Consider the following 15,893-nt stretch of genomic DNA (forward strand, 5'->3'; position numbering starts at 1 on the left):
TTTTTACCTAATGAACTTCACTGTTGCTACAAGTACATTCATAAGTTTGGCGACTTTTACATATAAAGTACATGAAAATTTAATTTCTCATTTACAGAGTTTGACCATGTATGCCGTTTTCATGGAATGAATTACCTTTGCATATCAAGGCATACCTGTAAATATCACATAATAAGTGTTTGAAGACCTGTATTTTATTATTTTGATTGTGTCAGTACAAATTAAAAAAGCTAAATATTGAACATTTTGCTTGTTTTATTTTATTCTGTAGGTCCACCTGGTGACAAAGGTGAAATTGGAGGCCGTTGTCAAGATTGTCTTCCAGGACCTCGGGGAGAGAAAGGGGATAGAGGACTTGATGGTATTCCAGGTCAACAAGGTCCACGTGGTCCTCCTGGAGAGAGAGGATACCCAGGAGAGGTTGGGCAAGATGGAAATCCAGGTCCCTTTGGACCCCCTGGCCGCCCTGTGAGTATGTTTCCCTGTTTACCGTATAGCCTGACATAAAATTGTATGTCTGAATCATATTGGTTATAAAAAAAGTCATCTGCTGCAGATATTAATAAAAGTTTCAGCTGTGGTCTTGAGCAGAAACTGCCATTGCTAATATAAATATTACATACAAATAATTTATAGTAATTCTTTAAGGATCAAAGTAGCACATTTGAACAACATTGAAACTAGTTTCTCAAAGCTAATATAACCTCAACATGTACTGTGTGCTTCCAAATTATATATCATTCCACAGTCTCTTGCTTTTATATTTTTATATAATGTATTCCACTAAATTTTCTCAGGAAATTTGAGTAGAGAAATCATGATTCATTTTTTGTGTTAATATTATACCTTCACTTCCCTGTCTCTATGGAATAGTGGTTGCTTGATTAAGCACATGAATATCTCTACCTTTACTTTGTGTACCAGTAAAATAAGGGGCTCCAAACATATTTCATACAGTCTTTCCTACTGTCCATATTTTGCCTGTGATAAATTTTTCTGACATAACCTCAAAACTTCTAACTGATACAGTGTTTATAATTTGTGGTCATACAGAATTTCTTATTCCTAGCTCATCTGATCCAGTAGTTATCACTATCAAACTGAAACCCATATACTTTTGCATTATAAAATTGCTAAATAAACTACCTTGATGAAGTTTCATAATTTTTTTTAAGATCTATTACAGTTCATAATTCAGGATCCAGCATTAAGTGGTACTGACATCACTTGTCACTTTACAAGTTTATATGTCTGTAATATTGTTACTGTTATAGGAATTGAAAGTTTTTAAGGTGGGGCTGACCTCCAATGGTTAACCATTTCTACCAAATTTCACCAGTATTGGTCAGTTGGTTCATGATTTCGAAGGGAGGCAACTCATAAAGAACTTACTTATTCATTCAGTTCCTTTATTTTCCATATATCCACACAGGTAACAAACCTAGGATGTGGAAATAGTTTAATCTTATACTAATCTTAAATGCTAACACTTTATCTTAGGAAAGGAAAGTAGGCTAAAAAATACAGTTTTACAATTGATATGTGCCATAGAATTTTATTTTTGTTTATTTACTCCTAATGCTAAGTGAATCAGCTCTGAATACTGTAGCATTATATTGCTTTAATTATGGCTCACTCTGATGTACTACTACCCTTTAATTCTTGTATTTATATTAATCCTTTGTTGTGCCATTTAAAGTAACTATATCCTGATCTAATAGGTCATTTCATTTAAATATCCACTATACATGCTATACTGATTTTGAGAACCCATAATATTGTATTTTGGCTCAAATAAATTGAAAGAACATAATATCTATATGGTTATTTGTCCTTTGTTCGACTTTCCAGCATGTGGGATGTCATATTCTGATAAATGCTATACTGAATCCACCAATATTAAAATCCACAAAATCAACAGGATCTGATGGAGTGTAATTGAAAATTAATAGTTGTTAAAGGTTTTGGCATAACAAAGTATCATGCAATTATCAAACAACGTTTGGCATTTTAATTTGTTCTTAGAACTGATTCCACCATTTGTTAAAAACAGACTGACTACACAAGTTTTCTCATGTACCATTAACAGTAATATTCAGTTCTAATATTTCATTTCTCCAAAAACTTCCTGTTGGATAAATATAGAATGATAATGTTCATGTTTCATAAATATCAGCTTCTCTTTAAAACTCTTCTAATCATAGTACATGGTTGAGGCATGCTAGTATATTCAGGAGAAGATAAAATCGATAGTATCCTTTATGAATGTACTTCCAAATATTCCTCTAATATTGACAAATTATTTTGCAGGGCCAACCAGGTATAATAGGCCCACCTGGTGCCCCAGGAGAGAAAGGGGTCTCTATTTTAGTCCCTGAAAGTCTAATAAAAGGAAATCCTGGTGAGAAGGGTGACAGAGGAGAACCAGGGCTCCCAGGCATTGCAGGACCCCAAGGACCAGTAGGACAGCGTGGAAAAGATGGGCTGCAAGGATTTCCAGGCCAAAAGGGAGAACCTGTAAGTTGAAGTGGGAACTGAATCCATGGTACAGAATCTTTCTTGATTAGTCGATATTTGTTCAGCTGCCCAAGAAATTTCTTGCTTGTTAGAATCTGAGATTCATCACCACCATCATAAAGTCCAGTAACTGGATGCTGTCCTGTCATTTCAGTATATTTCACACCATTACAAATTATACATTTTGTACCTTATTTAACCTTTATGAGCTGAAAGACACCGTATGGGGACCTTTAAAGTAAAGCTGAGTGGCTGAATGACACCGTATGGTGACTCGCAGTCCACGCGTGCGCACAGTGTTTTAAAATCTAATTTTAAGATAGAAATTCTTGTTCTACTTACATTATTTTTGGACACCAGCTTTATAAGTAGACTATCTTCCCTTCTGCATAATCTAACTGAATGTTGCATGTAACTGAATGCAGAGTCCGACGTCGCAATTCATGCACTTTGTCCGTATGTAACTCTGTTTTCCACGTGAAGCGCACACACGCAACATTAGTCTTGTATTAGCAGGAAGTAGGCCAGTGATGGCGAGTGGTCTCCTCTATTCGTAACGCTTATAAAACATCACAATTTCAACTATGCACCATGGCCCCATTTCGCATGGAAGAAGCCGAAATTGAGAGGCTGCTCGTAAATCACACCATTCAGAATGCATTACAGTTTATTCTGAAGGGATGTGGAAGCAAGGGGAATGAGGGGATATTCCAAGAACGGTGCCTCTGTGTGGATAGTCCGACATACGTGTATAATCAGGCAGAGTTTCATAAGGACAGAGTAGGATAAGAACCCGCCCACACTCGTGCATACAGGAAGCCGACATGCCCGGAGAATGTGCAATGAAAACATAAACTTCCTCTCCTCCTCCAGATAAGACATAGTCAGACAGTGTTGTCAGCAGCATGCATTTACACTGCAGGAACGTTTTGTGCAGAAGCTTTATGCATTTTTGTGAACAGACGCTCAAAATTGGGGAATTTTTTTTTTTGAATCAATGTAACAATTTTTACAGATTCTAAAATCTGTAAATTACAATATCTGATTTTATATTCTTTCTAGATAAAAGTAGCTTTTATTTCGTTCATTTATCACAAAAATTGTAGAACTCACAGCATGTTCAGTAACATGATTACAATTTTTATTACTCTACAATGGCGGACATTTAAATTAACTCCGGCCCGCGGCCATTACCGGAATTTAAATGGCCCGGTTGGTAAAGGTTAAGTTAATTTAGTCAAAACATATTCTTATTTTGCAAATCCAAAAATTCATTACAATACTCAGAAGAATCCTGCCATTCCACCCCATATTGAGCCAGTTCAATCCAGTTTACTTCTTCAGAACCTGGAACATCTATATTTTTTTTTCTGGTTTGAAAAACTTGGGGTTTACAGACCCACCTAATAATGGACTAATCATAAGGAACTCATGGCATGATATTCTTATAGAATGCAATAATTTAATTTACAGAATAGCCCAGAAATTCCACTGGTTCTAATACGTCAGTCACCTAAAAGCAGTAATTTATGATATAACAGTACTATTGTCTTGACATTTTGAACTCCAGTAGCAATTGTTTTAAATGTTTACACAACTGTATAAAGTAACTCCTCTGAAATTGTGGACATTGTTATCTGAGGTGTATTTATCTATACATGGTGATTCAAGAATTTATTCTACTTCTACCTTCTGGTTATTTTAACATTTTCAATTTTTTATCTTCATCCTCTTGCTTCTCCATAGATCAAGCAATAGGATGTCTATACCAGCTCCAAAATTTACTTACAGCATTTCTTACTCTTTATAACCCATGCCACATCCAGCCATCTGGTTATTATTTTATTCAGACAAATTCTTTATGAGTTTTAGTTCAAGAAATCCATGTAATTAATACATGTGTTTATTAAAAGGGTAGAATGTTTAATGCAGCAAATTAAAACAGAATTTTGTGTTATGGTTTTAGTCAATCATCACTTCATTTTTTCCCTTAATTTAAGACAAAAATGCATCTTCTATTACAGACATTAATAAGGATTACAAGACCTCAAATCCAAAACAGGGATTCCACTGTATTGTTCTCCTTGGCACTTAACTAATTCATCACTACACTATGAGAGCATGTGGGGGAGTGGATGTATAGATCCACATTTTCTTGACTTCAACACTAGCTGGAGGTGAGTGGTCAGATTCAAGCCCTAGCCACTTTAACCCCTGGGAAAGAGCCCCTGGTACCCATTGGATAGGAGGTTGGGTGGACCTCAGAGCCGGCCTATACAACATGTAGAAGAGAAAATTCTTGACCCTGCCGGGACTCAAACTCCAGCCTGTAGCCAGTCACTATACTGACTGTCCTATCACTTGCTACATAATTTTATTTCCTTAGGGTGAGAGAGGATTCCCAGGACAAGATGGTATTCCTGGTGAACCAGGTTTTTCAGGGCCTAAAGGTGAAAAAGGGCTTAGTATTAAAGGAGAAGCTGGCATTCCTGGGAGGAGAGGAGAGAAAGGAGACAAAGGCCAACCTGGACGTTATGGTCCAAAAGGAGAACCTGGTTTTTGTCCACCTGCTAACTTCACAGAAGGTTTGAAGGGTGAGCGAGGAGCTCAAGGAGACAAAGGAGAACCGGGTCCACCTGGCAGGGATGGATATCCTGGAGAAAGAGGGTTGCAGGGTTTACAGGTAAGTTACAGTCAGTGTCTTTCCTGAGTTAAAGACATAGCTTTCTTGAGGTGGGAAAACAACAGGGTAATTTAAAATTTGATTAATTCTGTTGGTAGAGCACATCATTAACTGTTTGTGACATTTACTGATGCAGTAACTGATAATATTTCAGATCTTTTGGCTGCCATGTTTGCATAAGAATAGGCTAAAAAAGAATTTGAAGAGAATCATTTTAAAAAAATAGCAAGGCCCTATTTTGGCTCTATCACCACAATTACTGCCACGTTACTATTTTCACACATACAAATTGTTAACAGACATTATTTATAACTGTTCACAAGATAGCCAGATTTCCATCATAAAATTATGTGTAGTGGGTGGTCATTGCGTTAAGTGGAATAGAAGGTTACATTTAAACAAAGCGTTACAATGAATCCATTTACAGACTTGAATGAAAGTCATACAAGTTATATAGAACATGCCTAAGTGTCTGTATGAAAAAATGTATTCATATTGGTTGATTTGATATGCAGGAAAATATTTTACATTCAAAGTGTTAATAAGGGCGCTTTTACATTTACATCACCTTCCCTTTATTAGTGCTTGATGACATCTAAGTTGAATTTGTGAAATCTGCAGATTCCACCGAATTCCTCATATTGTCACATGTTTGGGTGACTAAGATGCGGATTTGGATTGGTGAATCGATTTACTGGATCATCAGTGGTTGTAACTAAAATAATTGTAACACATTCAAGGTTACTGTAATTATAACACACATGTCAGTTCTTTGATTCCCTTTTCTTGTAAGATTCTGCACTAATCTCTCAGTTGTCTTGAGCTCTCCTGAACTCTCCACACATTCTGACTTAACCTTAAGCAGATATTCGTTATATAGGTGCCACACAGACAACATAGAAAGCACGTCACATGGTAGTATTGTTACAAGGTGACATCATTGCCACTGCACGGAATTCTGTTTACTGAGCTGTTGCCTAGAAGCAGGTAGCGTAATCTTGTTGTTCCGCTGTTGTGAGTGCATATTGCTTGTGTTTACAGGTCTGTTACCTAGCAATGCTCTGGCCATCCACGTTACAATATTTTAATGCTAGCTAGTGTCTTTACCATAATGCTAGCTTATTCATGGCGAATTTAATCAATTTTAACATATCAGTGTGATGTGTGAGAATATTCAGGATTTAGGACATATATTTGGATTCAGTCACCACCTAGTGGCTAGTATAACATTCGTCATTAATATTGTATAGAGTCTGAAGCATAATTTTAAGAAGGAGGTACGATGTACTGTGGCCATAATAAAGTCTGAAATTTGTATGTAGCTTCCATTCAGCTATATATAGCTACACAGAATTAACCGACGTTTGTGAGCAGTTTATGCTGAGATATAAAATTCTGTGTAGTCACAGGTTACTCTTACAGTCTCTGTTGTTGGCTGATGTAGGGTGAATTAGGACCACCTGGTCCCCCAGGTGTTCCAGGACGTGTTGGGCCACGAGGGTTACCAGGTCCACGGGGTGAAAAAGGTGAGACTGGGCCAATGGGGTTCCCAGGTGAACCTGGTAGAGATGGTAACAGAGGACTTCCTGGCACAGCTGCAGCCAAAGGTTTGTATCTGTCTATCTCTGTCTCTTCTAATATTTGTTCCAGAAGGCCAAGGAATGGACTCATGCAGCAGTGATTAATACTTTTATATGAGTGCTTAGAAGCATCAATATCCAAAAAGATGATAGTGACCTTTGGTTTCATTTTGTTTGTCTGATCTCTTTTAGTGTTTAACAGATTGGGGTTTAGGTTTCTGGGTGCAAGAAAATTCCATCACGGCTTATCACCTGATAAGAAAAACACAGTTCCTGGTAATTCAGGAGTGCATTACTGATTTATTCTAAATATAACCAAAACTGGATATGATGGCTATTTCTGAGGAAAATGCAAAATTGCCTGCTAACCAAGAAGGTGAAGTAGTTCCATAAACCAGTCTTTGTGTCATGCAGGTGTTGAAAGCTTCATTATATGTCACAAGTTATTCATGGACCTCAACCTCTCCAGCTACATAGCTACACAGCTATTCAGCAAGACCATAAAATTGATCACATTAGAAATAAGTCGTACACAAAATCTGAATTTTTCTTTGGTCCAGCAGCCAAAGACTACATATTTATTTTAATGCTTTCCATGACAGGCTAGTAGTCTTGGTGCACCACAAATGGACAGCATGGATGGTTTTACTTATGCTTGTAATATACAGTCTTTTAAGAAATGAAAACAGTTTGAATAATATTTAAAAATGAATACCTTTAATAGGTCAGAAAGGTGAACCAGGAATTTCTGCTGTTGGGCCTCCTGGACCTCCTGGACCATTTGGAGAAAAGGGAGAAAAAGGACTGCCAGGTCCTGTTGGAAAATTTGGTATTCCAGGAAATCAAGGTAATAATTAATCAGAGGCCTGTTCAGTTGACTGAATAATGGGCTAAAAGTTAACTGAACGATACAAATTATTCACAGTATCAGCAAAGTTAAGAAAGAGTACCCAAATTTAAATTAATATTACTGGTTTTCTAAAGCCTTTCCTCCAGGCAAGGTTAATGGTATATAATACAACTAGGACTTATGTCACTAATTAGCAAAGATATTCGGATATCACAGTAACAGTGAGATAAGTACAGGATAATTTATACTTTTTTTTAACGCTTTGCGGACCGGCGATTTAAATATTTAAATCACCCTGGGGACCGGCATTTTTATACCTACTACCCTAACTTGTGCACTATTCACTTTAAAAATTAATATAAAATCTCCTAATTAATTTTATGAACTAAAATTTTTGGAGAATACTTACCAATGCTGCTAGAAATGCTTGAGGGTGTGATATTTCTGGAAACACTCCGCTTTGTGAAGTGGCATTACACACTTGCAAATGTAGACATTCATATTCCTTTTTTTTGTGAACTGCGCAAACATGGCATTGCCTAGAAGGATGCTCCCTCTTGGAATGTTCACTCTTCACAATTTTCATGAGGGTATATTTCCGCATATCACCTGAGAGTCGCCCAGGGGTGTCCACATGAGGGCTGTGTGGGGTGGGAGTTGATGNATTCTGAATCACAATTACTACACGTCTCACACACAAGCCAAGTCAGCTAGGTCTTCGGAGGAGAATTTGTCCTTGATCCATTCTCCCCACTACCTACTGGCTGATACACACAGCTTGAAGAAGGCAAAACATTTTCCTTTATAGTCGGTTAAGTAAACATCGAGGTCAAGTTACTGACAGCTAACTAAATATTCCAGAGTCTTATCACGCATTTGCAGGCGGTTGCATGCAATGTAAGTGGTGCCAGAGCGATGTATAGTGTGTTGAAACTTATCGTGTTCTAAAAGCATAAATCTAGGTGACCGTTCTGCCACGTTTAAAACCCAAACGCCTAGGCCTAGGCGTCCAGTCCACGAAGTGTTAAACACTTAGATTTGACCTATGCCATGGATCTCATATGCACACGCGAATCACCATATAGTCCATACTTTCATATAAATTCATGACATGTTCTGCTACACAAGACCATCACCAGTTATATATGATGATTTTCATAAGTTGTTATACTGTACTGCTCTTTTATATAGCTTGCGAGGGCTGTATATGTGAAAAGAATATTATTGAAACCAATCTGGAACCTGTTAACATTGAATATGATTGAAACCTTTTATTAATGATGTAGATTGATGTATTGTGTGTTGTGGCAATCTTCTTTCTTGTGTTCTATTTTTCTTTTGTTTATCACAGAGATGTGTATTTTGTGAATTGGTATCTATATGTTATATGCTGTATGTTTTTATGTTTTATGTTACTTAGTATCTGAGCCATATTATTATATGTAGTTGTACTTATGTTGTGTTCCAGTCAGAGGGTGTGTGGATTATGAACCTGCCATGGCATTGGGTCTGTTATACATAATGGGGGCTGATGCTGTATGGTGTAGAGTCCATATAAGGACTCAAATTTTTGGCTGTGTTAGTGTAGGTTTTATTCATGTGTAGGTTATGTTTGCTAATTAAATAAGTATGGTATTTCTCAAAATTGTTTAAGCATTTTCCTTTCTTTGACTTCTTGGTTATATTGCTGTATGTTAGTCCTGTGCTTAATATGTGATTTGAGTACCTAAAGCTTCTGTTTTTATTTCTAATAGCTTGTATATGTTCTTTGTGCTGTTATACAGACTTATGCTTATACTAGATTTTAATTGAATAGGCTTACCTGGATTCCCTGGTCCTCAGGGTGAAATTGGAAGGCCTGGTTTGGATGGCCTTCCTGGACAGGCAGGGTCTAAAGGTGATCGTGGCCCCATTGGACCGCCAGGACTGTCTGGAGCTGCAGGACAGCCTGGCCGTGATGGACAGAAAGGTATACAACAAACTGAAATGTCAGATTGGTGTTTTTTTTGCATACATTAATCTGTAGATTCAGTAAAATATGATGCCGGTAAAGAATGCCATCTTCTGGGATGTTCAACCCATCATAACCTTGATTTGACTATAACTATACAAGGTAAAGTAAAGCAAAGGAATCCCCTTAACAGGCCGTGGAGGCCCATATGGTTGTGAGATGTTGAGGCTCCCACATTTTCTAGACAGTCGGCTCACAGATAGGGGTAAGGTTGTCAGCCTTGCACGCTGGCGGCCCTTTAACCCCCAAGAATATTCCTGGTACTCATTTCTGTCAGAGGCTGAGTCGACTCCAGGGCCATAGTGTGGCTGGAAGGATTAGGTCAATTGAAAAACTCCCCCTCGATAGGATTCGATCCTGCGACCTTGTGGCTTGTAATACAGTGCCTCAACCAACTACACTACCGCATGCCCCAACTATACAAGGTGTCCTTTATAAGTAGTGAAGCTGTGTAATTTATGATTTCTTTCATTGCGTGTTTAGTTCATTTCAGAGTTTGTTTTCAAACATGTTCAATTTATGTTGTAAACTTATGAATCTTATCGCTTATCTACCCTCTTTAGGGGAACCTGGTATAGTTGGTGAACCTGGACGACCTGGTCTACCTGGTTTCCCAGGAAGTAAGGGTGACAAAGGTGCACCTGGAGCTGATGGAGCAAAAGGATTTGCAGGGCCCCGAGGAATGCCTGGTCTGTTATTAATAATGTTTTGTAACAAAGTTGATTACTGTGCACTCAGTTATCCACTCTTTGGAATAACTGTGGAGCTTTCTTGAATTTCTTTTATTATGTTGTATTGGAATCAAGTGTTCTTTAATCCTGTCTACAGCCAGAATTATGGTTCTTAATTTGTTTTCTGATTACTGTACATCTTTACCTTTCATTTACAAGACCTGTTTTTACATAAACAAATGCATACCACAAGGGTAAGCCACTCTGTCCCTTTCCAAAGGCATTCAAATAATGTTCAGCTCAGATAGCAGGTTGTTACATTACAGTGGCTATACTTGTGTTGTGCCAAATGATATTTATAGAACATAAACATACGGTGTTAATGATATAGCCGACCACCATCCTAAAGATGCCACAACTATCACTCGAGATAAGATCTTAGTCCCAGGGATACAGGTGTTTCAGATACCAGGATGGGAACACACTTCAGGGTTTACGAATTACAGGGTCTCCAGAACCTGCACCGTGTATTACCATCTTAAGTTAAAATTGCTCATATCTCTTAGAGGCTTAGTCGATCCTAGGACCATAGTGCGGCTGGAAGGATTAGGTAAAATGAAAATATCCAATAACCTCATCAGAAATCAAACCCATAACTGGCTTGTAGCATAGTGCCTCAACCAGCTAGGCTACAGTGTGCCCCACCAATTTCATGTATATTGAAAAAAGACTTATACTTCGATTTAATTTGTATATTATTTACCAGAAAAAGTATTAGAGGAAATCCGTGGTAATATCTGAGGAAAACAAAAGAAATTTTTTAATTGAATGAAAATAACTAGAATGAGATATATTTTAAGTGTTTTTTTATATCGATATAAATAGGAATTTTTAACTGATTACATTTATGCCTTTGCTAAATATTAAATATTTTGAACTTCTGCTACCCTTGCTACAGTTAAAATATTATATTGATATACTGTACATAGGAAGGCTCTTCATTCTAGGGATCACTGGTGCTCCTGGTCTTGATGGCTTTCCTGGTGAGAAAGGTGACAAGGGAGCAACTGGAATAAATGGTTTCCCTGGTGGACCTGGTCCTGATGGACTTCCAGGTCCACCTGGTTTCATTGGACAAAAAGGAGATTTGGGATTACAAGGACCACCAGGATTATCTGGCCCTGATGGACCTCCTGGTCCAAAAGGTGAACCAGGTCTTTTAGGATTGCCGGTATGAGTTTAGTACTATTACATATGTTACTGAATGTCTGTTGAGCAGAGGGTGTGTGCTCTACTAGGCCACTCATTATGTTAGTGAGTGGGTCAGTTAATTTTACAGATTAATAAGTGTGATCTCCTAAGTTGCAATACCAGTGCTGCAAGAAATACTACATTTGTGGCATATTTATCTTGTTATAATCACAATTTTTATTACATTTTGTTCATGTAAAAGTTTGAGCATATCCTTAACGTCCATTATTTATTGTCCGTCAGTATTGCAACACTTTTTTATTCACCACTTACTTGAGCATATCCTTATGAAGTAATTTTGGAGTGAGATACAGGATTAACGTATTTGAAGCAAAAATGTTAGCATTCGGATACAAGAGATCTAAAGTATGAGATGATGTTTTCAAATAAAAGTATGAGAATAGGCCTTTTGCAAATAGAAAGGTCACAAGGTATGTGGAGGCAAAAAAAAAAAGAAAATTGTTCAGATGTTGCGGAGAGTTTCCGATGTCAACGAACATTCCTATTGACAGCTAACACAAATCATGCTGTTTCCTTTATGACTTTGAAACACGTATTTGCTGGGTAAAGATGAATAGACAAAATTTATGGGGATGTTTTATCGTAAAATTTGTTTCATCTAATGAAGTTATCAGCATGAAACACACATTGTTTAATAGTTATATGTATTACCATGCTATGTTACACACATGACCAGAAGAACAAACATTCATTTGTTCAAGAAAATTAACTATGCATTTGTTTTCATAGTAACAGTCTTATGGTGGTTTATGTTTAGCTTATCTGATTGTTCCTGACTGGCCATATGTAGACTGAGGCCAAATTACAGAAACTCTTAGCTGAGATGCTTTATATATTGTATATAAAAACAGCTCTCAATCATTTTCCATGACTACATTCATGAACTGAGATATTTGTTATATCTGGAATCAATTTGAGGACATTAAAATATTTACAAGGCATTTCAACTATTTCAACGCATGAAAAAGGAAGTTCTGAGCTTATTCAGAGAATGCAGAAAAAAAAGACATTCTAAGACCAGAATTAAAGTGCTGGAACCTTAGTCAGGTTATTTCTGGTCTTATGTAACATTCATGTAAATAGCTAGTAGCCTGTATGGGAATTATTGCTTTGTAAATTTGTATTTTGTTTTCCAATTACTGATTTGACTTTGTTTTCAGGGCAAGAAAGGTGAACCTGGTCTTGTTTCTGAAAAAGGTCAAAAGGGAGAGCCAGGTTTACCAGGGTTGAGGGGACCTGAAGGTTTCCGGGGTACAGATGGAAGACCAGGTTCAAAGGGAGAGCCTGGGTTACCAGGTATTGGTCGACAAGGACTTCCAGGGCCAAAAGGAGAATCAGGTATTCCAGGAGAACCAGGTATTCCAGGAATACCAGGACAGAAAGGTGCTGCAGGGGTACCTGGCTTCCCAGGGCTTAAAGGAGACACGGTAAGATCCTCTAAATTTCACCAAATATCATTTTATGATAATGTAATATGCTAAAACATCTTCAGATAGTGACATAGATCCTTATCTCATCATTAGAAATTATTGAATTCTATTTTCAAAATAATAATTGGCACCGAAATCGTCATTCTGGAGATCTTATTGAACTTGCAGGACTTTCTTCAACCTGCTACCTGCTAAAGATATGACATATACTCAGAGTTGTTAAAGAGACAAAGTCTCCTGGAGTAAATTTTTTTTCGTTCTTTCCCTCGCAGTAAACTAGCCAAGCCAGTGAGATGGTATTTATGACTTTTGCCATGATCTTATGTATCCAGTGCTTTCAATTTGGTTTTATGGTCACATGTTTCCCAAAGTGGGTTCCACAGCTCCCAGGTGGTTTTGAATTTTTTCTGGAGACCACTAATAGTAAAGGTACTGAGTTAATTTTGATCTTTAAAGTTACGGTGCGGCAGCATAATTTGCTGATTTGAAGGGTCAGTAAAACAAAAGATGTTATAGGTATCATAATTATTTTTTCTCCATATTCTACAACATTGGAAATTTACGTTTACTCTGTTTTAAAAATTATATCCAACAAGTGGCGCCACCTATTGTTGATACACTGATTTGCCTGAATTCTGAAGTGTCGGTCGACTCTTTTCCAGCATAGTGATGGGTATGTTGGCTATGGCTTGGCGAATATTCTCCTTCAGTTGAGCAAGGGTCCTTGGACGATCGGTGTACACGAGGGATTTCAGATACCCCCATAAGAAATAGTCACAAGGGGCCATATCGGGTGAGCGCGCTGGCCACTGAAGATTGCCCCTCAAAGAAATCAGGTGCCTGGGGAAGTGTTCCCACAAAACACGCTTTGCAATTCGCACCGTGTGTGCCGTGGCTCCATCCTGTTGAAACCACACATCTCCAACATCCATTTCATCAAGACTTGGCAAAAAAAGTTCTTCGATCATTTTCACATAGCAAACAGAATTCACTGTAACTGTAACCTCATTCTCTTCAAAAAAGTAGGTACCAATAATCCCTACTCTCGACAGTGCACCAAACAGTTACATGTTCACAATGAAGGGGCCTCTCATGAAGTTCTCGGGGATTGTTATCACTCCAGTAGCGCATATTTTGCTTGTTCACGCATCCAGAAAGATGGAAATGAGCCTCGTCACTAAAGAAGACAAGTGTATCATCAGGCAAAGTTTCAAGGAACGCTTCACATGCATGTTGCCGAGCAGCAAAATCACGTTCAGTGAGTTCTTGCACCACAGCCAACTTGTAAGGATGAAAGTGGAGGTCATAATGAAGAATTCGCCTCACAGAACGATCATACATTCCAAGGGCAGCTGCATGCTTGCATGCCAAGTGCCAAGGAGATCGCAAAAAAGACTGCCTTACCGCCTCAATGTTTTGGGGTTATCTGATGGGCCGTTCCTCTGATCTTCTCTTTTCCACACTGCCAGTTCTCCTGAATGTGTTTGCCCACATAACAATCGATTGCTGACCAGGAACACGAGCTCGGGCGGAAATACTGAAGTGGGCACAAAATGCTCTCTGTGTGGCGACGATCGAGCAACCGTTAGAAAAGTAAGCCTCTATGGCAAACACGTGCTGTTCCTTCGTCTGACACATTCTCGGTACTAAAGTGGAAGGAAGAACAAACTTCCTGACCCACCCGTTCGAATGAGACCATCCACACCCTCTAACGGCCAAACCTCGCTTCCTGGCACCAAGTTCAAATAAGCAAATTATGCTGCCGCACTCTGTATATTGAATTAATTAAATGTTACATTATGTTGAAAGGAGATAATCCTTCAGTCATAGTCTAAGTAAATTTTATAGGTTGTTGGGCCTCAGAACACTTTTATTCATGTTACAGGGAGCTCAGACTAAGAGTTAAAGAGTTTTTCTTGCACTATTCTAGTCTGTGAATTCATATATATGCTAAACAGAGAATACTACCATGCAAGATGTTTAACAGGTTCCTTCTTTCATTAGGGTCCACCGGGGCAAGCTGGAAATCCAGGTCTACCAGGGCTGGATGGTTTGCCAGGTGTGAAAGGAGAATCTGGTTTCATTGGTCCTCCAGGTCTGCCAGGGCTGAAGGGAGACAAGGGCTTTGCAGGACGTGATGGGCTGGATGGTCAGAAGGGTGACATTGGACCACCAGGTTGGTTGATCACAGTGATGCACATAATACCCACAGCACAACATGGTCAGCATGATCCATATCAATAGTCAGCCGAGAATGAAGTTCCACCTATGTTGAAACCTCTGTTTAAGGTTTCTCTGGGAAGCAATGGATATGAACACTAAAGTGAGGACAGTCTTAAATGGAGGTAATATAATGCTCAGTTTATTGACTTAGAATCATAGAAATTAAACTTTTAACTGAGGAAAACCTTAAAAGGTCCATTAAATTTCAATTTCACTATATTCTTAACCTTGTCATTAGAAAAGGTGAATGGTTAATTTCATGCTATGTCCAGTTTTACTCCAAGGGAAGATTTCATGGTATTCACTGGAGAGGAGGCTTCATGAGCTCCAGATCCAGTCTGGTGTGGCAGTGAACAGATAACTTGTGATTTTTCTTCTTGGAATCAGACTCCAGCTGTTCTGTCTACTATTCATGGTTCTGAAAGTTGCTGTATAATGAGGGTCATTCAGAAGCATTAAACTTGCACACTTCTATGGCTTTAAGACAGATATGCATTACTCTGAGAGTGCTGTATCATATTGCAATGGACTCCAATATGTTCATTAATGGCCAGTGTAGAGGCTGTATTTTGTGTTGCTTCCCTTCTAAATGATTTTATATAATGACAGGTTGAAATATCTCTTGATAACAGTAATAATAATAATAATAATAATAA

The 15,893-nt window shown here is 38.1% G+C and overlaps 1 protein-coding gene across 1 annotated transcript in view; it reads left to right on the forward strand.

Moving 5' to 3' along the window:
• Positions 1–15,893, forward strand: part of LOC111868424 (collagen alpha-2(IV) chain) — an 83,815-nt gene that overhangs the window by 41,598 nt on the left and 26,324 nt on the right. Inside the window, exons 13-22 of the mRNA XM_023859035.2 lie at positions 272–468; positions 2,311–2,517; positions 4,904–5,200; positions 6,645–6,807; positions 7,505–7,627; positions 9,447–9,599; positions 10,205–10,330; positions 11,320–11,543; positions 12,745–13,011; positions 15,019–15,190. Coding sequence (XP_023714803.1) covers positions 272–468; positions 2,311–2,517; positions 4,904–5,200; positions 6,645–6,807; positions 7,505–7,627; positions 9,447–9,599; positions 10,205–10,330; positions 11,320–11,543; positions 12,745–13,011; positions 15,019–15,190 — 1,929 coding nt within the window. The remainder of the gene's footprint in view (positions 1–271; positions 469–2,310; positions 2,518–4,903; positions 5,201–6,644; positions 6,808–7,504; positions 7,628–9,446; positions 9,600–10,204; positions 10,331–11,319; positions 11,544–12,744; positions 13,012–15,018; positions 15,191–15,893) is intronic.

Source organism: Cryptotermes secundus, unplaced genomic scaffold (genome assembly GCF_002891405.2).
Source record: "Cryptotermes secundus unplaced genomic scaffold, Csec_1.0 scaffold106, whole genome shotgun sequence".
Classification (NCBI taxonomy): Eukaryota; Metazoa; Arthropoda; class Insecta; order Blattodea; family Kalotermitidae; genus Cryptotermes; species Cryptotermes secundus.